This window comes from Cyanistes caeruleus, chromosome 14 (genome assembly GCF_971803275.1).
Source record: "Cyanistes caeruleus chromosome 14, bCyaCae1.hap1.1, whole genome shotgun sequence".
Taxonomy (NCBI): Eukaryota; Metazoa; Chordata; class Aves; order Passeriformes; family Paridae; genus Cyanistes; species Cyanistes caeruleus.
Window position 1 is genome coordinate 12421819 of NC_141714.1, and position 22126 is coordinate 12443944.

The following is a 22126-nucleotide window of genomic DNA, read 5'->3' on the forward strand; positions in this document are numbered from 1 at the left end:
GTGGGCCTAAATCACCAGTGGATCATTTTGGTTTTATGTGTCAGTAATGCAGCCAAAATTAACATGTGGTTAATGGTGGAAATTTTCCAAGGTAAGCAGGACGGGAGGCGAGTGAGCCTCAAACACGGGGAACAGCCAGAGCAGACTCACAGACACATCTTCAATCGGAAATATCAGCAGGTCCCGGAGGGGATCACTGTAGATCTGAACCCTGCGTTGAAGGATCACGTTCTCATAGTCCAAGGGTTCCACCACTTTAGTTTTTTCCTGCAGGAAAAACAGATGATGAAAAAATTTACATAGATGTAACATCTAAAATAACCAGTAAATAACATCTTGTGCTTAATTTCAAACTGTGTGAGCACTGGACTGCCCATTATTCAGCACTCTGATACTCCTGTGCTGCAGGTAACCACCGATGAGCATGTTTTGCAGAGAGGGAAATGAGGGGTTAAGCTTTAAGTAATAAGCTACAGGAAGAAATGAAGCACTGTGCTGCTCTGTCTCAGCACAGTCTCTAATTTCTTAATGGAGCAAGAAAGCCTCCTGGACAGGCCATAGCTTTAACAGCTGCAACATCCAGCATCTTTATGTTTGAGCAGCTCATCTGTACAGCCTGGAAGGAACACAGGCTCCTGTGCTGGCTCTGCCCAGCTGGGGGCTGGCTTTGCTTGAGGAGCGGATGAGAGCTGTGCTCTCCCAAGGAATGATGAGAGCAAGGCTGCTGCTACAACTGCCAAAGCAGGAATCTCAGCCCTTGGAAGGAAAAACAGCATCCCTCTGAAAAGACAGGAAAGCCCTCTCCATAAATCTCACCCCAGACACAGCCAAAGGCTAGAGCCCAGTTCTATTCTCACTCACATTTCAGGCAAGCAAGAGGAACTTCTCCAAAAATCCCGGGAGTCACAAGCAAAAACTATTAGGAGAGCTTCATTACATTCCCTACTGCACCAATTCTGTCTTTGTAACAAGTCTAGAAAGCAGAACTTAGTAAAATGAGAAAAACACAACTTCTGAAGCAGGCAAATGCCATCTCAGCTGCACAGCCTGACTTCAGATTTCATGAGCAAGAGTTGGGCTCCCAGCACTACATTGTCAAAATCAAACTTCACATCAAAAGCCAACCAATAACTCTGTATGGGAGAGGTCACAATAAAACAGGAACCAAATGCTGACCTTTGCCTTGTTTTGAACCTTGATCAAAATCCTGATGCTTGGCCCTGCCACAGCCAGTGTTTATGAAGCCCCTGCAGCAGTGCATGATGCCAGGTGCCTCTGGACATGACATCCCTGCAGGACAACATGCTTGGGCTCTCCACTCTTGCAAGAGGAATATCAGATACTTCTCCCCATGGGCAGCAAATGTTACCCTGCAGTCAAATGGCTTTTCTGGGATGAGCTGTTCACCATGACTGCAGTTAAAGATGAGAACAACACAAGGTCTCTTGCTGAACACAGCAAAACCTGCAGCTTAAAAAAATGAGTCCCAAGTGAGGACTGAAAACTCAGCACTGCATAACACCACTGGATAAACAGCCACACCATCTAGAGTCCAAAAAACCCCAATATTTTCTGTGACACATGAGATAAGCAGGGAAGTCAACACTGCTCTTCCGTAACCAATCCTAGCCAAAGGTCCCGTGCCTGTTCTGTGCCTTTGGCTCCTGAGAATCTGGGATGCATTAATGAAACACCTGCTGCCTCAGACAGTTTTGCATTTTAAATGTCTCCTTTCCATGCTGCAGAAATCCAGCAAGAATTAGCTCAGTTATCTGAAAAAGTTCCCTTCTTAATCACTCTCTGAAAACTTTGCTTTACTGCTTGCACAGTCCTGAAAAGAACCTCACACTCCTCAGATTACCAGTGAGAAAGACAAAGGTCAATCAGCAGAGAGCCCAGGCTGGGTGCCAGAGCATCCAGGGGCTGCTGCCTGTTCCTTCAGCCACGAGGGATTTGGGAATGGGGTGACAAATGCCGCCAGTCCCCCTGCACACACACAGCTTCTTGCATCCAACACCTGAGCTGTGCTGGGATTTAATAAGAAAAGAGGGTCCATCTGAAAAACAGGATTTCTCTGTCTACCAACAGGTAGACAGAGAAAAGGAGCCCATTTATTCTCAGACAGTCTCATGCTCATTAAATGTTTAATTGAATTTGGTTAATCATCTGAAACACCGGTGTTATTTCAGGATAGCGCTGTGCACTTCTGGAGGTCTGCCGAGCTTTGCAAATAAATGTGAATTACCAGGACATCTATTTGCAGGACTGGGCCCCCAAAGCTTGTTCTCCCCACAACAGCAGGCAGGGCCCCACAGAGCAGGCACACAGCTCTCTGCTGGCCTCGGACTCAGTGCAGCAATCCTGGTAAAACTCAGCAGCCTTGGTGGGCTAAAGCAGGGCCATGACCCCAAGAACCCGCACCAGGCTCCTCTCACCTCACCCTGCAGCAGCTGTAACAGTAAATCAGAGTCCCTCTATGAGCCTTCCACATCTCTTTGGGAATGAAAGTCTTCCAATCACACAGTACTTTTAGTCCTTTTTTATTTTGCAACATGGTCCTGAAACTAGGACTGTATTTCTAAAGCTGTCCTTTTAAAAAGCTGGGGCTTTGATGACATTTCTTTTCTAGATCTGATACCTCTGATGACCAGCAAGACAAAGTCCTGGCACTCATCCTCAGGGGATTCAATGACAGCTAAAGGGTAAGAGCTGAAAAACATCCCAGATCCTCACATGAGATGCTTGAAAACGCATAGAGCACTGCCTACAACAAATCAAAAAAAAAAAAAACCTTCAACTTTGCTGCAGCCCTTCCAGTCTGGTGGATGTAATGATATTGGAAAAAATGTGTGGTGCAGGCTGTGATCTATATCTGACAGACCAGTGCCAGGCCCTGTGACACACATCTGATGCCCGAGGGACAGAGGGATGTGCAGTGGCATCCAGAAGGGTTGTGCAGCACCCAGACAGGCATTTCTCCTCTGGAGCTGTTCAGAAACAGTCTCTCGGGCTCCTCTTCCCCAAGGTGTGCACATCCCCTGTCTCAGCACACAGCAGCCCTCCCTTCCCTGCACTCAGTGTTACACTGACCATGTGTGATGTGCTCACACCCAGCACATCGCCCCGGCTGCCCCAGGCCATGACAGGAACCACAGACACTTCTCTAAAGCAAAGACAGAAGATGTAGGTCAGCCTGTTTGTTAGCACAGCAGCTGCTCAAGGAAGGATGTGGCCTGGCTCCTGCCTGCCATCGAGGAGACAAACTCCTCCATCCATCCTGGGCTGTGCAGGCTGCCCAGTGGGGCCAGGCACGCTCACGCCCCTGCAAACAGACCCATGGAGTGAGGAGGGATCCATCCCAAATACTTGTTGCCCTTTTGACCCTTTGAGTCCACACACTCCCATCAGTCCAGAAAGGCTGGAGATAAAGCTTTAAATGCTGAAAATGGGATTTCAAAGTCTTAATTTTCCTGAAGGTTGAAGTGCATACCCCACACCACCCCAGGCTCAGATCACACTGCCCAGCACTGTCACAACAGCAGATGGCACCCACCAAAGTCATTACAAAAGCAGAGGAAAAACTATTACACTAAAGTAATTAGAGTCTTAGAAACCACAAATTCCTCCTCAGAGGAAGCCAATACCCAAGTACAAAGAAATGCTGCCAGTACAGCAAGAAAATCAATCCATTTCTTCAGAAAAAAACGTGCAGTGCTGCCAAAGGCATCCTGCTCTGTGGCACACATGCAGCGGCTCTTCATCCAGGGCAGGCAGACACTGCACTGTGATGCTCCTGAGCTCCTCTGAGCTCCAGAGAACACAGCAGGGACAGGCTGGGGTGAGCTGTCCTCTCCTGTGGCTGCTGTGGGTGCTGCACCCAAGCACACCCTGCAGCAGCATCCAGCCCAAAGCTCGCTGTGCTGGGATAAAAAACAAGGGAACTCTCTCAGAGAAAAACAAACAGAGTTTTTAACAAAGGTAACATGACAGCAGTGCACCCTCCCAGATAAGGCCAGGTTCAAGCCCCACACCCCAGCCTGCTCCTGAAAACACACACTGCTCTTTCTGTCCCTCCTTCAGCCGCAGGGCTGCTGTTCCCTGGCACAGAGAGCTGTGTGTGCCCTGCTGGAGCCCCTGCCTGTGCTGGGTCACAAGCTCCACCTGCACAACAACAGCCTGGCCACTGGACTATGGACTCCCCAGCACAACACTGGCATTTTAACAGGACATTCAGAGAAATTACCTCAGGAGAAACACGCCCACAAACACCAGCACCAGGCTTTGCCTCTGGCCAAGTGCAAGCACAGAGCCCAGGATGAGGGAAAACCCAAGCAAGGTCCTCAGTGCCCTGCCAGCCTGAGCCCAAACCCTCCCCAGGACAGAAACCACCAGAGAGAGAGCAAAGGAAAGGTTTAGCAGGAAAATTATCCATTAACAAAGAGCAGGATACTTAAGTCAGATTAAACTGGCGCCTTCCCACATCCATTTTACAAAGCGTGTAAAATTCCTTTTATTTGCTTTTATTCCTTTTATAAACAAAGGCTCACAATGACAGCTTATTCTTGTAGAGAAGTATTGGAAAGAACATTTCTATTTTAAAGTTTTAGTACCTAAAAACCAGCAGCCACCTGCCCTCCTGTGTTCTGCATTTGAATACCATAAAAACACACCGCTTTTTTGATTAATGTTGATGTGATTAATGTTTTTGTGAGATCCGTTTCTCCCAGAATTACAACAGATATAACCCAAGTTATATGCACATACAGAATGAAAAATGTTTCATTTAGGGATTTTTTTTTAAAGCAACAGCCAAAGGACATCTGTGAGTAAGCTTTTGCATTTTCAGTCCTATCAGTTCAGCCCTCATTTAAAACAATATCCAGAGAAGAAAATAACAAACCAGGCTGGTTTGGCTGCAGTGTAACCAAATTTCTGGTCCCTTTGCAGGGACACAAGTCCTCAGCAGCCGGCGGAAGCCAAGCCCAGCACTGGAGCTGCACCACGTTTGACTTTCACTTCCCGTGCCCCAACGGCCCCAAACCCACAAAAACACACAAAAACACACACAAACACAAACTAACACAGACAAACACACACACTAACACACAAACACACACACAAACACACACACTAACACACACACAAACACACACACTAACACACACACTAACACACACACTAACACACACACACACACTAACACACACACACACAAACACATACACAAACACACACACTAACACATACACCCTGCCCTACAACGCTTCCCCCAGGCCTTCCACTGAAACACCTGCAGCTTCAGCAGCCCCCAGCACGTGACTTTTCCCCACATCCTCAGAAATGAAGCCCAACCCAGTGTGTGCATCCACACAACAGCAAGAGACAACAAATGAGATGAGGTTCAGAAGTGCTGGTTGTTTAGAGCAGCTGAGGAGAGAAGGAGGAAGAGAACAGATCACGTGTAGGTATATAAATGTATTATCTCATTATCTCAGCATGCACACTGTTCCCCAAAATTGAGCAACCATCTTACAGCCTATTTGCTGCCTCATCTGTTGCAACCCTGTAGTACACCTACATGGAAAGCCAAGCAGAAGACCAAATTTTAAAATAAATACCAAAGGGCCAAGTAGGTGAAATACACAGAGAGGAAAAATCAATTTGGAAAATTAATAGCTGAAAGAGGGGGAAATGGAGGCATACAACTACCCTTGGGACACACCTGTCACAGCTAAAATCACATCACTTCTGAGACTGGCAACACTCCAGGGCAGAGGGACCACTCCCCACTGCGATGCACAAGCTGGAAATGTGAGGATACCTCAAAAACAGCAGAGAGAAATCCCCATTTTTTTATTTTGTTCAAGAAACCTGACTGTACATGGGAGAATTCAAATGATGCCTGGGAACTGAGCAAACTCATTTGGCAAACCATATGGGCATATGGAACTGAGCAATTTCTATCCACAGAAAAGCTTTTCCATAGCCAGGGATTCAAAGATCAGGTCAGGGCAAACTCAAATTGTGTGGTCTTTAAGAGTTTTTTGGGTTTTTTTTAGTATCACATTTGTGACTCCTCACTTTTTCCACCCTCAGTTCCTGCACTGCCATCTGATCCCATTTACACTCTCACTCAAGCTTGCAGAAAGGCTACAGAGCTCAATTTACAGAAGCTCAGATTCACAGAGAAGTCATCATTCCAGGCTGCTGGGCATAAGAAAGAATAATGAAAACCCATAAACTCTGGGCTTGGCCATCCAATGTTTATGGAACTGCCATAAACCTCTGCAAAGCCAGAATAAAGTCTGTGCCCCAATGACTTTGAATTCAAAACTCCAGGAGAAGGGAAGAGGTGGGAACAGAGAGCAGGGGAGGAAGGACAAGCAGGGAGACAGTGTGAGTCAGCACATATGGCAACACAGTGCAGCCTTGCTGATGCCAAGAGGTTTGTGGGCTTCTCAGCAAAGCCACATTTTGGGAAGAAATCAGCAGGGAGGCAATGAGGCAGCTCTCAGCAGGTGATGGGGAGCTTGTGTCCACGAGCCTGCTGCAAACCCAGCACTCAGCTGGATGTAGCAGGAGCACGATGGTAAAACCTCAAGGATGAAAAACAGTCGACAAAGCTGGGTAAGAGCAGGTCAAAACTATTTTTACCAGAAAAAAGGAAGCTTAAAAACACAAGAAAAATGTCCATACAGGAATCCTGGCTCTGCTGAAGACACCAAAACATTGAGACACCACAGCTGCACCTGGGACAGGTGAGAGGGATGGGCTGCAAGGTGGGCATGCGAACACACAAAGCGTCTTGTGAAATGGCAAGGGAGGAAAAGCTCAGCAGAAGGAGGAGAATCAGGGGAAGCATGGAGAGGGGAGGGTCTCAGGAGCCGGCCCAAGGTGGAGCTGAGGAGGGTAGAATGGGGGATGGGGTTTTTACCCATCTGGGGATGGATCTGTGCAGGGGCCACATCATGGGAAGCAAGAGTTGTGCAAAGGTTGGGCAGTGTAGCTGTGAGGGCAGGAGATGGGGTCAGGCAGGCCAAGAGGGGCAGGCAGAGAAGGTGTGCACTGCAGACAGGAGAGGAGCCCATGGGCAGTCAGGAAGGGAAGAAGGAATTGGTGAGGAGAAGGGCCCTGCCAGGGAGCGATCAGGCGCTAACACAGCTCAGAGCAAGGCTCTGCTCAGCCCTCCAGGGGCAGCAGGACAGCAACACATCATTGCCAAGGGTCTCACTAGGCAGGGCTGTGGGTCAGAGTCCACACTCCCATCTCCATGCAGGAGTTATGTGCCAGAGTGTGCTGTGCTCCAGCTCCAAATGCAGTGCCAGCAGCACAAGGCTGCTGTGCTCCACTCCTCCCCTGCTCTGCACTGCCAGGGGGTGGCTGAACCTCTCAGGAGCCCTCAGAGAAATAAAAAGCCGTGTGATGGGGAAGGAGAGGATGAGTGCACAGTCCTGGCACCCTGCAAGAAAACATTTGCAGTGGAAATGACTCACTCTTTCCATCCGAAAGCTCAGAGCAAAAGCCAGGCCCCTCTCCTGTGCTTCCCTCCACCCCACCCAAGCTCTGTGCAAAAGCATTTCACCGACCTACACCTCTCCCCTCCTGCACCAATGGCCATGGGTGGCACCAGAACCTGGGTTCTGGGCATTCTGTAATGTGGGTATCTCCTTTTTCAATGTAATGTTCACTTTCCAGTGAGGAAGTAAAAGTCTCCAGTCACAGTGCTGGCCCTGAAAGCGACACAGCATCGGTGTGAGACACCAGCTTGGAGAAGGCTTGAAGAAACAGTCAAAAAGTTGATGTCAGCATAGACATGCAAACATTTATCTGCCATTATTAGGCCTGTCAAATAAAATGAATTCAGGCCTTGAAGTGTCTTCAAACTGGTTTAGAAATTACAGGAAGTCAGAATAATCAGCATATGACTCTTCATTTTCCTTCCACTTACTCAGAAATGGGATCCACAGCTCACAGCCTTTAGCAGATCACATTCTGAAGCAGAGTTCAGCAGCCAGGAGAGGCAGGAACACTGGGTTTTTTTTTCCCTGAAAGCTTGAGATTCTTGCATAATCACTTAAGCAAACAGCCCTCAGAAAACATCTGCATTGCAATGAAGCAGTGGGAGTTCACAGCCCAAGTGTGAGTGACCCAGCCAAGAAGGCAGTGCTGCCCACTCCAGCCCACCTGTACTTCACCTTCACACATCACCTCCAAAAGTGATGCCTTGAACAAGGGCAGAGTCAGCAGGAGAGCACTGGCAAACGGGGGCATGACCCACGTCTGGCATGAGCACACACTCGATCCAGCACGGCTCCTGCACAGGGCAGTGCATTAGGACAAGCCTGTGAGATTGCTTTCAGTACCCTTGCTCCCTGTGCCTGACCTTCCTCAGCATCACCAAGTGCTTCTGTGTGACAGTGACAGCTCAGAACACACTGCAGGAAGTCTCCAGTCCCCTGCCACAGCACCTGAAGTCCTGTGAGTCCCTGCCAGCACTGCTCCATCCTGGCTCAAATCCAGCCCTCCTCCTCGAGGAGCAGAGGGATCAGGGTAGCTCTGTGTCAGCCAAACGGCACCTGCAGCCAGCTGAGCATCTGCTGCAGAGCATGAGAGATGTGCAACACGTCACAGCTTTGATTTTCTCCTCGGAAAATAATAGAGCTAATAGAAATTGGCAAAAGGGTACTGGTTTCTATGGGACAGCTGAATTTCTGGCAGATAGGACTTCTCAAAACATTCTGTAAGCACAGGCATGCTAAAAAAGGAAAATAGTGATTACAACGACAATAATACATGTTATTTATTTAGGTTCTTAACTGGAACATCCCAAAGTACTTTTCAGATGTCACTTGCATTTCATCATTTATTTATGTAGTATCAGTTTTATATTTAGCATCCAAATCCAGAATAGCCAGCTCCAGAACATCTTAAAGCAATTAATGGCACATAAGCAGAACCCCTCCCTTTCCTGTCTGTCTCAAACTCTTGTTTTTCACTTAGGAAACCGCTCGCATGCAGGGCTGAGCCAACAGCACAGCCACAGCCCCAGGCGAGCAGGGGAACATCCCCAGCCCCACTGGGGCATGGACAGAGCCCGGACAAGAGGAACAGACTTGTCCAAGGCCACGGAGCAGCACTGGGGAAGAGCAGAGCAGGAAGCCCCAGGGCAGTTTTGGGCTGCCTCAGCAGTGCAGCCAAGCCCAGCCGTGTCATCAGGGGTTTCAGCAGCTCAGGAAGTTGTCTCAGCCTCAACTGTGCTCCATCTTCAGGCTGCAGGCATTGGATACAGGTACAAAGGGGCTGTAAAGTTGAACTCTGCTCCCCCCAGCAACTCCCATCTGGCAGGGGATGCTGTGATTGGGATCTGTAAGGGATGGTCTCTTCGAGGCTTCAACCCACCCACAGACAAAGTGCTGCTGTCAACAGAAGTGCCTCAAAGCTTCCCCAGATAAAAACATCTGTACAATTGCCAGCATCATGCAACAGGACAAGGGAGAGTTTAGGGCTCCCCAGGCACAGAGGGAAAGGAAAACCTGTGTGAGTCCAGTGCAACTCTCCTGGAACCCCAGAGTGCCACGGAAGGCAGTTCTCTGCTGGAAGCTGGCTTTGTCTCCCTGAACACCAGCTTTGTGGGTATTCAACCCACCCCAGCCAGCATCATCATCTCCCTCCAAGAGATGGAGACTCCCTTTTCCTCCCCTGACGGTGACCTTTCTACCTGCCCTTGTCAGAAATGCAGCTCCCGCCAAGCCTCTCGTGTCCCTGTGTCTCCCCATCCCTTTCTGGCTGGCACAAGAGCTCATCCCCTGTCCCCAAGGGCTGAACACAGAGCCCTGGCAGACAGGGAGCCAGCTGCCCTGGCTTCCTCCAGGACACGTGTCCTGCTGCACACAGGCACTGCAGCCCAGCCCACATCCCAGGCTCCTGACCACTGCCAAAGCACAGTTGCACGGAGAGCTGTTACGGCTCTCCAGAGCAATGTACAGCACTCTGACATCAGCAGCTGTGCACAGGGGAGAAGGCATTTTCTTGGCTTCTCCCAAGCAGTGTCCTTGCTCAGGGGACAGAGGCCAGGCTGCTGTGGGGATGTCACCCAGCACAGAGCCAGGGGCAGGATGAAGGAGTGGGGAGTGCTGTGGACCAGCACAGAGTCTCCTTCCAGATGCAATTGCTCCCCAGGAACAGTCCTGTGACAGGAGATATTAATAGGGGAGAGAAGAAACTGCTTTTCAGCAGGAGAGAGGGGTGAGAAAGGGGTCAGGAACAAGCAGCCCTAACCCCATTAGAGAAGCAGCAGGAGGCAGGGAAAAACTGTAAAGATAAATCAGGGCTGCATTGAAGGAAAGAGGAGCCAGCAAGGGAGAGCTTTGATTTGTACTTTTAAGGGAATGAAAGAGATGGAAAGAGTTGGTGGCAGGGAAACATATTCCAGCATTTTTAAGATGACAGCAATGGCCACAAAGGTACAAGAAACTACTCTTTTCTTCCTTGTGCAAAGCAGGAGTGAGGAGGCCAATTAACCAGGGATGCTGAAGCACACGTGTACCCCATGTCTGGCTGCTGTTCAGCTGCTGTGTGTGACCGTGACTTGCATTCTCAGGCCACAGAAATGTCAAAAGCTTTGTGCAATTTTGCACCATTAGAGATAATAAATCAGCCTACAGAGGGCTAAATGAAATGATGAAAGAGCCACCCAGCTGCATACAGAAAATGCTGCTACACTACACACTACAGCAGGTAGTCCTGGTTCAAATGCTCCTGGTGGTGGGGGAGATACCTGCAAGTATCTCCAGATACCAGAGCAGGCTGAAACAAAGCCCAGGAGCCATCCCCTCACTGGATTGAGTGCACAAATCCCAGCCGCAGTGCTGGCACCACCACAACCATCTGTTCCAGGCGTCCCACCGCACTGACGGTGGTGGGCTGGGGCAGATGCTGTCAATGCAGGGACACTGCATTTCCATGGCATTGTCCTCAGAACAAACCACTCTCAACCTTGCCCAGCGAGTGCTAAAACCCCAGCTAGCACAACGTGGTAAGAGATAAGCATATGTCAGGACTGGATGCTTTGTTTTCTTCCCAGAGCTTTCCAATAACATGCAGGAGGACACAAACATTTCCACGATGCCTTGGGAAGGATAAGATTTTGTGCCCATCAAAAGCTTCCAAACCCCTTGAGAACTGGACACACTGACTGCCCATCCTGTAACAGTCACACCTCAGCACACAGGCACTCATAGAGGAGCAAGGAATGGCTCCAGCTCTTAAGGACTGGGTATCAGTAGGAAATATGCCAGAGATTTGTCCCCACATAGCTGCAGAGTGTATTGGAGCCTTGTTCCTCTCCATCAAGCCCTGCCCTTCATCCACTCCACAACTGGTGGGTGCTCATGCAGGAGCAAACTGGAACTTCCCTGGCACACATTGCCCAGGGCCATCTCTGGGCTAAATCCAGCCCCTCAAGGCACAGGAGCCCTGGTTCAGGACAGCACTGGATTAGTTCTAAGAATGCTTTTAAGTGTTTTCTTGAATAAGCTGCATGAACAACATTGTCCCCACAAACACTTCCACAGGATTCACCAGGGCCAGCTCTGGAGGCACCCAGGCACAGCAGGCAAATCCTGCCCAGGTTAAACCAACAGCCAAACTCCCACCCACTTACACAGGGGCAGAATTTCCTCCCATGCCTCATATATGTCTGTTTTTCTATGTAAAATGTGCAAACACAGCATGTTGACTACCCCCAGGGGGAACATGCATACATTCTGTCTCTCTTGAGCGCCAAGATCACTACAAACACTGCATATAAACAGGCTTCACATTGATCAAAGTGAATTTAGCTTATTAAAAGAGGACTCTGTGCAGAAAGCTGATTTATTCTGCATGAGCATAAATTGAGACACTAATAATGTAGTTTAAGCTAAAAAAAAAAAAAACCCACAGAAAGAACAAAATGCCTTTTTGCCTCCAGTCAAAACCTCCTTAGTATCACCATTAAGGAGCTTCATATCTCCTTTTTGTGTCTGACTGAAACTGAGCCACCCATAGGAGCCCAGCCCAGCCAGGATCAAACAAAACCCATCTCCTCCTGGCACGCTGCCCACCCTCTCACAGGGAGCTTTCAGGGAGCACATCCCACAGCACCACATAACACAGAGAGCAGACACTCGCTCTGAACACCTCTGCACGGCAAGGATCCACACAATTGTTTGTCAGCAGATGTTCTCTCGCACTGCCATTGCTGGGGCACCAAGCTGTGCCCTGGGGGGACCCAGAGATGCTCCCCCTGCCTGGCTGACCCAGAGAAAATCCTTTGCAGCTGCTCCTTCTCAGATAAGATACTCTGGCTCTGCACCCTTTCTAAAATTTTCATGGCAAATCAGTAAATGCATCTTCAGTTAAACTGTATAGAAATGATCTAAAGAAAATCAGAGCAATTGTGCGAGACATAAAATTGCCACCAGATGACTGGCTTTGGCAGCACTGTGGGAAAATGCATCATCTGTGTTTTGTCAAGTGCTTGCTGCTCTGATCTCGTGCCTCCCACACTTTTAATTTCTCTGTCACGACACAGAGAACGACACTTCTGGAAAACTCGTGCGTGGGTTGAGACACAGCCCCCACTCCCTGCAGGGCCCCAGCGCTGCTGAGCACATCCCAAAGAGACAGGGCGGGCACAGGGTGTCTCTCAACTTTGGCTTCACGTTCACCCAAACACGTGCAGCTGATTTGGATCCCTGGGCAGAAGGAAGAGCCTTTGCTGTTGTCCTGGCAGTGACACAAGACCCAGGGTCTCACTCACACACGTGTGCCCTTAAACTGCTCAACTGCACCATGCCCCACTGCACTCCATGGGGTGAAGGAGAGGTGCACAGGCACTTCCATCAGAGCAAGGCACACCTGAGCACACGTGTGCATCCTGCTGCCATGTGTCTGAGCCTTGCAAGTGCCTCCCAGCAGGGCTCTCCTGCCCTGCTGCTCAACTTTCTCACTATTACTCAGCAACATCAGAGGAGGGGAGGAGGGAGACTGTACTGAAGGTCTGAGCCAAAATCACCCATCTCCATCCACTGCCAAAGGTGCCTGGCTGCTGTCTTTCAGCTCCAGCCCAGATGCCTCTCCCAGCTATCATCAGCATTTGGGCTCTGAAGCTGCACTTCTAACACAGTATTTTACTGTTGGTGCCCAAGGTTTAAGCTGCAGGTCATCTTTCAGTTAAGAATAGTTTAAGTTATCACACTTGGGCTTTGACTGCTCCTTTCTTTTACCTAATCTTGACATTCTCCTTTATCTTTCAAATGTGTCATTTATCCCACCTGCCAACAAACACTTCCACTCTATTTGTGTGTTTATTTAAACAGTGACATAATTTATCAGTTAGCCTGCCATAACTTCATCCCCAGTTGTAATCAGTAGCACACATCAGGGACCACTGGAAGCTGAAATTGATATGATCTGCCCTGCAGCCTCTCGAAGGAAAGAGCACAGAGAGAAGCGGGGTTCCCACAGCGTGCGGCTGCCTGCGGCACCCCGGCACACCCAACGCTGCTCTGCAGGGCTGTGCCTGCTTTCAAGGGATTCCTGCTGAACTATTCCCCTACACAGCCTGTCTGTCAGCGAGATGCAAGGCCAGAATGATGGCCAGGATGCTGGGAACAGCAGCAGAGTAAGAGGGAACAAGAGCCCCAAGTGAACTGCACCTCATCCTTCCCCGTGCTTCCCAGCACAGCCTGTGCTCACTGCCACTGCTGCAGCTCCAGCCTACAGCTCTGCTTACCCTGACAGGAGCAGCACTGACTGCATCCTAGCAGCTGGTCCAAAGGGCACTGTGTGGACACAGGCACTCCAGGACACCTTGGAAAGGGACAACCTCCCCTCACTGCCAACCACCTCCATAAGCAATGCTTCCCTTTCACAAGCACAAAGGAGCAAAGCCCTGCTAAAGTCAACAACATAAATATTCTCTTTGCACTAGACAGGCATAAATCAAAAACCAGGAACAGAAAAAAGATGGCATGGGCTTCACTGCACCTGCAAGACAGCAGCTTTGTAAGCACACTGTACCAGACATCAGACTCCCTCGGGCTGGACACAGCGCTTCTGGCTAGAGAGACACCTCCTTTAACTCACAAATTGTGGCTCTGGACAAGCTGACCACTTCCATGACGTTAAAAGCTTTCCTCACTGAGATGTTTTCATTTATGAGCATTTCATTCACTGACTACAAACAGCTTCTTACTCCAGACAGCTCCTTGTCTCGAGGATTGCCCTGGAAAGTGCTGAGCTCAACCAACACACTGAAAGAGCACCATGGTGCCCAATGCTCCTGGTGATGAAGGTGTGTGCTCTGGTACCTGCAGCATCAGCTCTGCTCACCACCCCTCATTCCTTCATGCTCACCACCAGAGATACCTGTGCTTTTAGCTGCAAGTGCCCCAAGGCAAGCAGACAGACAAGGCACTTGACAAGGTGCCTGAGGAAGTATTAAACTAGTCACATAATTTTTATTGACTCAGCATCACCTGCTGTGTCCAGGAAGAGGATGGGATCCTGCCAGGCAAAGGCTCCAGTGCAACTCCAGCTGGCTTCAGAAAGTCCCAGTTCCTGACCCCCCAGGACACAGTGCATCACTTACTGCCAATCTGCTCCATCAAGTTATCAAATGCCAAATCCTACTCCCCATGTATCCACTGGCCACCTCCTGCTCCCCAGAGGCACCCCTGAGCTCAGCACTGCCCCAGGGCGAGGCACAGCTGGGATCACAGTCCTGATGCTGGGCCCTTCCACCTGCCCACACTGGCTGTGGCAAGGAGAGGATGGGAGGGATGGGGAGGTGCTCACACAACGCTCACCAGCTGCCCAGCACCAAACTGAGACTCACCTTGGGAACAGGATCAGAAACTACGACTTCTCAATCTCACCTTCACTCCAGCACTCCCCACCATCATTTCCCAGGATCCCCTCTGCACCCTCCCAACAGCCAGCACCCCAATGCCCAGACATCCCTTCCTCGCAAAGATGAACTAATAGATAGAGAGGAGACAGCTTTTTGCTGGAGCTAACCTCATCCTTAATCACTGAGGAAGGTCCAAATGCCATCTGAGACAGCCCTAGAAGCTTGTGCCACCTCCTTCCTCACTCCCTGATCACTGCAGTGTCTTATGGCTCTTCCTAGTGATGCAGAAGTGCTGGGATTTATCCATTGCTGCTGAACTGCTGAAAGCAGGAAACTCTGCCAGGGCCGAGGGATCAGAAACACCTGCCCTCACCCTCCTCGGGTGCTTGGCTGCAAACACACGAGGCAGCACAGCAGCTCTGGGGATCTGGCTGCCAGAAAGAGAGAGGAGTTGGCAGGGACAGCATGGGCAATGAAACACTAGAGAGGATCAGAGAAAGAGTGGCTGCCTGACAGACTCTGACAGCTCCTTTGGGTTCCTGTCAAGGTTTTATTTATCTTCATCTGCAGTTCCACCCATCCCTTCCCCTTCTGAGAGAAGGAACCTGACACAGGCTCTATATAACCTTTTGCCTGTAGGATACCAAAGCTCTTCTGATCCATTATTTTTAATGAAAAGTTCCATCGGCTTGTACAAAGCCTTTGTCCCTGTGTATTGTTGGTGAAAGAGGGAAAGCAAATCACGTGGCAGTCTGTAAGGATCTCCAAACAACTGCACATAGGAAGCAAAAACTAGCACAAGGAAATCAGGCTGGATTATCACCATGGCTTTTTTCCCAGGCTGAGAAATCTGTAAATTTACAAGAAAATTCCATTTTTAAAAGAAATGTTCAAACCTCTGTATTTATTTAACAGCACATGCCATTCAATCTAATAGTAGAGCACTAACAGGAATTATTTGCTGAACTTGTAGTGCACTTTCTGCATATCCCATTGCCTAACCTTTCTTCCATCAAAGTCAAGGTCAAAGTTGATTACACGCTAGAGTAATTCAACGAGCACCAGCGAAACACATCCAACAAAGCCCCGGGAAGCTGTGAGCTGACCCCGGCATCCTCCCAGGGCTCAGCACTACCGTTTGCACAGCTGTGAGCACAACAAAGACAACCTGCTGCAGCATCCCACATGCCGGGGGATGGAACGCATCTGAGCACGCCTGTGACTTTCAGCCCAGACACTGGAGAGCGATTCCCGGGATACATTTGGCTGCCCGGGATACACCAGCCACCTGGCCAGGTCGTGCCCTTCAGTGCTGCCCTATGCATGTGCTGGATTCACGCTGTTTGCACCGTGTTTCTCCGTTAGCTGTTCCTTCAGCGCCCCGCACTCGCAGGCTCCCGTTAATTCCGCTGGCACCCCCAGCACAGCGCACACCGGGACCAGGCGCCGCTTCCCCGCCATGCTCTCGGCTCCGAGCGCTCAGAGGGGCGGCTGAGGCAGGTGGGGCGGCCGGCACAGCACACACGGAGGGGATCCCAAAGAGAGATCCCCATCCCCTGCCTTGCCCAGCCGCGCCCTCCTCATCCCTCGCCCAGCGTCTCCCAAACCCTGCCCCGCCGCGCCCTGCGCGTCCCCCGCTCTGCCAAGCCCCGACCCAGCTCTGCCCTTTCTCCAGGCCCTCTGCAGCCCCTTCCTCTCCCCGTTCTGGGCGCATCCCCTGCCCGACTCTGCCCCTTCCCGGCGCTGCCGGGCTCCTCCGGCTGCCGCCCATCGCCGAGCGGGACCGGGCGCGGCCCCTCCCGGGCGCTGCCCGCGCTCACCAGGACGAAGGAGCTGCGCACCGCCTCCGAGACGCTCTGCCGCAGCTCGGCCGCCGTGCCCGGCTTGCTGAGCCGCTTGGTGAACTTCCTCACTTCCGACATGGCGACATGATCCGCACGGAGCCGAGCCTCAGCCTCCCCCGGGCGCTCGCTCGCCGCTCCCTCGGCGGGCAGGGCAGGGCCGGGCCGGGCCGGGCCGGGCGGGCGGAGCCGCGGGGCGGGGCCGGGGGTCCCTGCCCGCCCCGCCCGGCCCCGCTTTGTCCCCGCCGCAGGTGCCCGGCACACGGCCACACGCACGGCCGTGCTCGCCCGGGGGCTCCGGGGGCAGCAGCCGCCGGCTGAAGGCGCTGGGCGTTTAGAACGACATCACTCGGTGCGAGTGGGGACGAGTCCGCTCGGGCCGGTGATCTCCCTGCCCTGCCGGCTGTTCCTGCAAGGCTAAACTGGATCCAGGACAAGACTTTTCTACTGAGCATCTCTGTGCTGGTTGGGGTTGTGTTAAATTTATTTTTCTCCACGGTAGCGGGCTGTGTTTTGGATTTGTGCTGGAAGCTGTGTTGATGATGAGGGATGTTTTCCTTACCGCTGAGCAGCGTTGACACAGAATGAAGGCAAGAGCATTTCTGCTCCTCAACCCCGTCCCAAAATTGCTGGGGGTGCAGCAAGAGCTGGGAGGGGACACAGCCAGGATAGCTCACCCCAGCTGGCCCGAGGGACATCCCACACCCCGTGGAATCAGACTGGTATAAAGCTGGCTCAGAAGAAGGGAGTGGGGACCTTCAGAGTGTCTTCCCAAGTCACCATTACTCATGAGCGAGCTCTGCTGTCCTGGGGATGGCTGAACACCTGTTTGCCCTGGGAAGTCGTGCATTAAGTCCGTGTTTTGCTTTGCCTGTGTGAGTGACTTTTGCTTTACTTATTAAATTGCATTTAGTTTCCTCACTTACTCCGTTCTGATTTTCCCCCACATCCCACTGGGGGGAAGGGAAGGAACAGCTGTGTGCAGCTGAGCTGGGATTAAATGAGAAAATATCCAACCTATAGATTTTGCTATTGGGAAGTGTTTTGATTACAGAGGCCATAATCACATTTGCTTGCCCAGCTGCAAAACCAAGAAGTAAGGATATGAAAAGAAAGTTCCTTAGGATTCAATTCCTGCTCCTCATTACTTTGTCATTGTGCACTTCTTTGAAGGGTGGTGATTTTGAAATTACAGTAGAGAGCCTTTGTTTTGTTCATTAAAGCCTTTAAATTTTTTTTTTTTTTTACTTATTTTGTGTGTTGTGTCTTCACAGCAAGATACTGAATTAAATGGAGTTGCCATATAGTCATAGGCATTTACACACATTGTGCCATATGACTGATTAAATACTATCTACAAGGATCTCACTGGCATTACAGGCATGCCACAAGTCACACAACATATAGAGAAATAGTTTTGATTATGAGAGCCAATCTGTAGAGGGTAATGAATACAGCCATTATGATCCCAACCATTTGAGATGTTATTTGTGACTCCTAAAGCATGCAAGCCAGTTATTGTTCTGTTTTTTAGCAGTTCACTGAAGGGGCAGCAGTCACCATTTCATGTGAAACATTGCTCTTTTTTTTTTTTACACCAGAGGCAAAACAAATCTGACATTTTATTTTTAATTATCAAATATCTATTAGATGCAGGATAGAAAAAGTTGACAAGTTAAAGAATCTTAATTTTCACAAACATGAAGCTTTTCTAAAGCTAAGTTAAATGAAAAGCATGGCCGTGCACATTTCCAGCAGCAGCACAGTGAGGTTCACTTCCTCATCCCCACACCCATGAACGTTCTTGCAGAGATTTTATCAACCACTTCAAATCCTCACAGCACAGCTCCAGCAACTCCCCTGCAGTGAACTGACAGAGAAAATGATTAGGTCTCCTTCACCTGGCCACAAAAGGACAGGTGACACAACGATGCTTGTCACAGAGTGAGGTAGCCCCGCTCATCCTGGCTGCTGGGGAGAGCCCCTGGCCCCTGTGGTTCCTCAGAGGGGGCTGCAGGGGAGCCCACACCAGAGACTGGGGTCAACCTGTGGCAGAACCACTTCTGCCTTCTGTTTGCTACATTAGGAACAGCTCTGAGAACCAGAGTGTTTGTCCAGGGAAGAGAGTGTGCTGTGGTGGTCACCTGACAAGGAATAAAACCCTCCCTAAAGCATACACTCCATTTCTTATCCATGCAGAAGCAAAAGGTTCCTACCAAGATTATGAGCCTGGTTTGGCACCAGCATCTGAAGAGCTGCCCATCAACATCCCACTGACCTGAGCTCAGCAGCCAGGGAACACCAGTGAACAGTGAGGCTGTTTTTTTGAAGCAAAGCATGAAAAGGAAAATAAAAGCAAAGGGAAGGCCACATCACATAAAAACAACCTGCAGAAAGCTGTGACTCCCTCTTGGGCAGACTAAACATCAGGGTAAGAGTTTCAAGCACAAAAAGTGTTAAGGCAAGACAACAGCAGTCACAGCACTGCTGTCACAGACAAACCCAGGCCTGCAAGGACTGTACTTTTCATCTCCTTTTGCACAGGGAAAAAAGGCCAGTAATGGTTTATCAGCATAAGAAAGGCACCCAAGGACACACAGTGCTGAGGAGTTGCACTGCCTCATAACCAAATATAACCAATTTCTTTCCAATTTCAATTTCTTTCTCCAATTCAGTCAGCCATGGGGAACTCACAGATTCAAATGTGCTACCATTTTTATCTCTTTGTCTTTTTGTTGAGACTGCAGCCTTGAAAGCCCCAATGTCATGTTGATCCCACACCTGCCTGACTGATCAGAGGGTGAGCAGCAGCAGCAGCTTGGAATTACCAGTGAGGATACATGCTGGAAGGTGCAGCCAACCTGGACAGCTCTCCTGAGACACCTCCTCCCCAGCTCTGCTGGACAGCACAGACTACAGGAAGAGAAAATTTGCAGAGGGCATCATATTAGACTGATAGCCGTATCCTTCCCACTTAGCAGTAGCACTGTAGCACAGAAGATGCACTAAGGAAGAATATATATATATATATATATATATATATACATTTTTTTTTACAAATATCTGTAGTGCAGCTGATGCTGACATAAGGTCTGGAACCACATATAGGGGACCCCCCACAGGCCTCCCAAAGGTGCTGAAGGGTAAGTGGTAGGCTTAGGATTTAATTTCTCAAGCCATCCAAGATAAAGGGCACTTAATTATCAGCCAATAATCCTGTTTTTCACTGCTTTCAATGGCTATTTGTAGGCCTTTCTATCACCTGCACATGAGCCTGTCCCAGAAAAACACTTACCTATGTGGTTAATTTAAGCAGGTGATTAACCAAGTGTTTCACTGCATTGGGGAGTGTCCTGCATTCCTGCAGGGAACCCAGATCCAGATGTGCTTTTTTTTGCTGGGCAGGAGGAGGATTATGAGCACCATTATATCTTCCATTTCCCAGCTTCAAAATTCCTGTGAGATACAGCTGTGATGTTTGAATGCATTTCAAGTACTTCAAAATTACAAACAAACAGACAAACCAGTAAGTGGCCTTAGAATGACATCTGCACACTGACCCTTCTTGATAGCAAAGCCAAGGCAAAGACTGCCCCAAGTTCACACATGACAAACTCCTTAAGCAACGATTTGTGTGCAGCTTGTGCCTTCTGCCAAAGCAAGGGACAAATGCAGTGCTTGGGTATCTTGATCAGACATCCCTCCTCATCTGCACATGCAGCCAGCACTGCTGCTGTGCTCAGGGGAAACCTGGGAAGTGTCAGGAGATACAAACACTGTGCAAGGCAAGATATAAACACTGTGTATGGCAAGAGCAGCTGGCCAGACACCACAGCTGGCTGCTCCTCTCTGGGAGCCACATGCCCTGTGGACATGGCTGGAGGTGTCAATGTCATTAAGCAGACACTTGGCTTCTCCAGGCCTGTGAAGGGCGGCTGCTCCAGCAGTGCACCAAGAAACTGCTCCTTAGGCTGCAAAGTCCTGGCGTTAAAGGGCTGCCCTCTGCTGACTCGTGCCTGGATGGCACAGCCACAGCTCCTGGGGATGGGAGGAGTGCCAAATCCAAGCATTGCTTTTCCCAGAAGGGCACCCTCCGGGTAAGCAGTCAGCTCTGCAGGAGCACACACTGCTGCCCTTCGTGCCAGGGCTGCTGTACTCCTTGTTCACCTCCTGGGAATGGAAGTCACGGCAGCTGCAGGTCCATGCTGGCAGTTCCCATCAGCATCCAGCTTCTTGGAAGAGGATACAAGGGTTTGCAGGGATCTTGGGTAAACTCCTCCTTGCACAAAGGGTCAGTGAAGTAGCACTAAGAGGCACCACCAGTAATGGTCAATTCATGTGATGTCCCAGGCTGTCCTTAGCACAGCCTTAGAGAGACAATATTGACCCAGCAGTCACCAGATTTTTGTATTTTGTATTTAAAAGTTCTCCCAAAGTTTACCTCCTAAAAATAAGGTAACTTCATCGTATCTGATTTAAGGAAATTAGACCAAGATGCTGTTTCTGAAACACCCAGCATCAACTATTTTCAGGTACAGAACCATAAAGAAGATTAATAGCAATTCCAGCTGTCTCTGAATCCCCTCTTCTTAATTTTTCGTATGAAGCTTTTTGTTTTTCTGCCACAGAGAACTGAGCACATATCAAACGTCCTCACTCCATGTATTCTGCACACCCAGACACTGGAGAGAGGGAGAGAGGTCAAGACGTGGTTGTTGATGATGGCCAGTGCTGGTCTTACCATAGAGGTGGAGAGCCCTGACAGCAACTGCAGAGCTGCTGCCTGCAGCAGCCCATCACAAATGTGGTCACACACACCAGTGACAGCACTGCCCTGGCTGCCTCACTGCCCCTGCAGGATCCACCCCTAACCCCAGGGAGAAAGGGCAAGAACAACTTCTGGTAAATTTGGAATACCTCAAGCAGCACATGTTTGAATCTGTTCTAGCGTTTTACTACTCTGACAGGAAAAAAACCCCAAACCCAACAATTTTTAAATGTTTATTAAAACATAGGAATTTCCTCTATGTCATTTGTGCCCATGGCCACTTGTCCTTCCACTGGATGCCACCAGAAGTCTCCAACATGTACCTGGTCAGGAATTTTTACACGTGGCAAGATCCCTCTGAGATGGCTCTTCTCCAGGGTGAACAGAGCTCTCTCTCCAGCTCTCCATAACCTGACTAGCCCTTTGCTGGACTCTCTCCAGCACATCCCTGTCTCTCTGTGTACTGGGGAGCCCAGCACTGCAGTGATGATGCCCCAGAGCTGCTGCCCCTCTCTTCTGCATCCTGCAGTACAACTGATCAGATGGGAGCAATGGAAGGGAAGCACAAGGTTGGGTTTAAGCTGTAGAGCTCTACTGTAGCACAGTAACATCCAACTTATG

General features: G+C 49.9%; 1 protein-coding gene across 6 annotated transcripts in view; it reads right to left on the reverse strand.

The window, feature by feature from the left end:
• The window catches only part of DOCK11 (dedicator of cytokinesis 11), a 77543-nt gene extending 60627 nt beyond the window's left edge, over nt 1–16916 (reverse strand). For 4 of the 6 annotated variants that reach the window (XM_086850164.1, XM_086850162.1, XM_086850167.1 and 1 more), the window contains exons 1-2: nt 16717–16916; nt 151–267 (exon numbers count right to left, since the gene is read on the reverse strand). In XM_086850164.1, the coding sequence (XP_086706290.1) occupies nt 151–267; nt 16717–16818 (219 nt within the window). In that variant the 5' untranslated portion in view covers nt 16819–16916. The remainder of the gene's footprint in view (nt 1–150; nt 268–16716) is intronic. The other 2 variants (XM_086850165.1, XM_086850163.1) reach the window with 2 other exon arrangements.
• Nucleotides 16917–22126: the final 5210 nt, after the last annotated feature.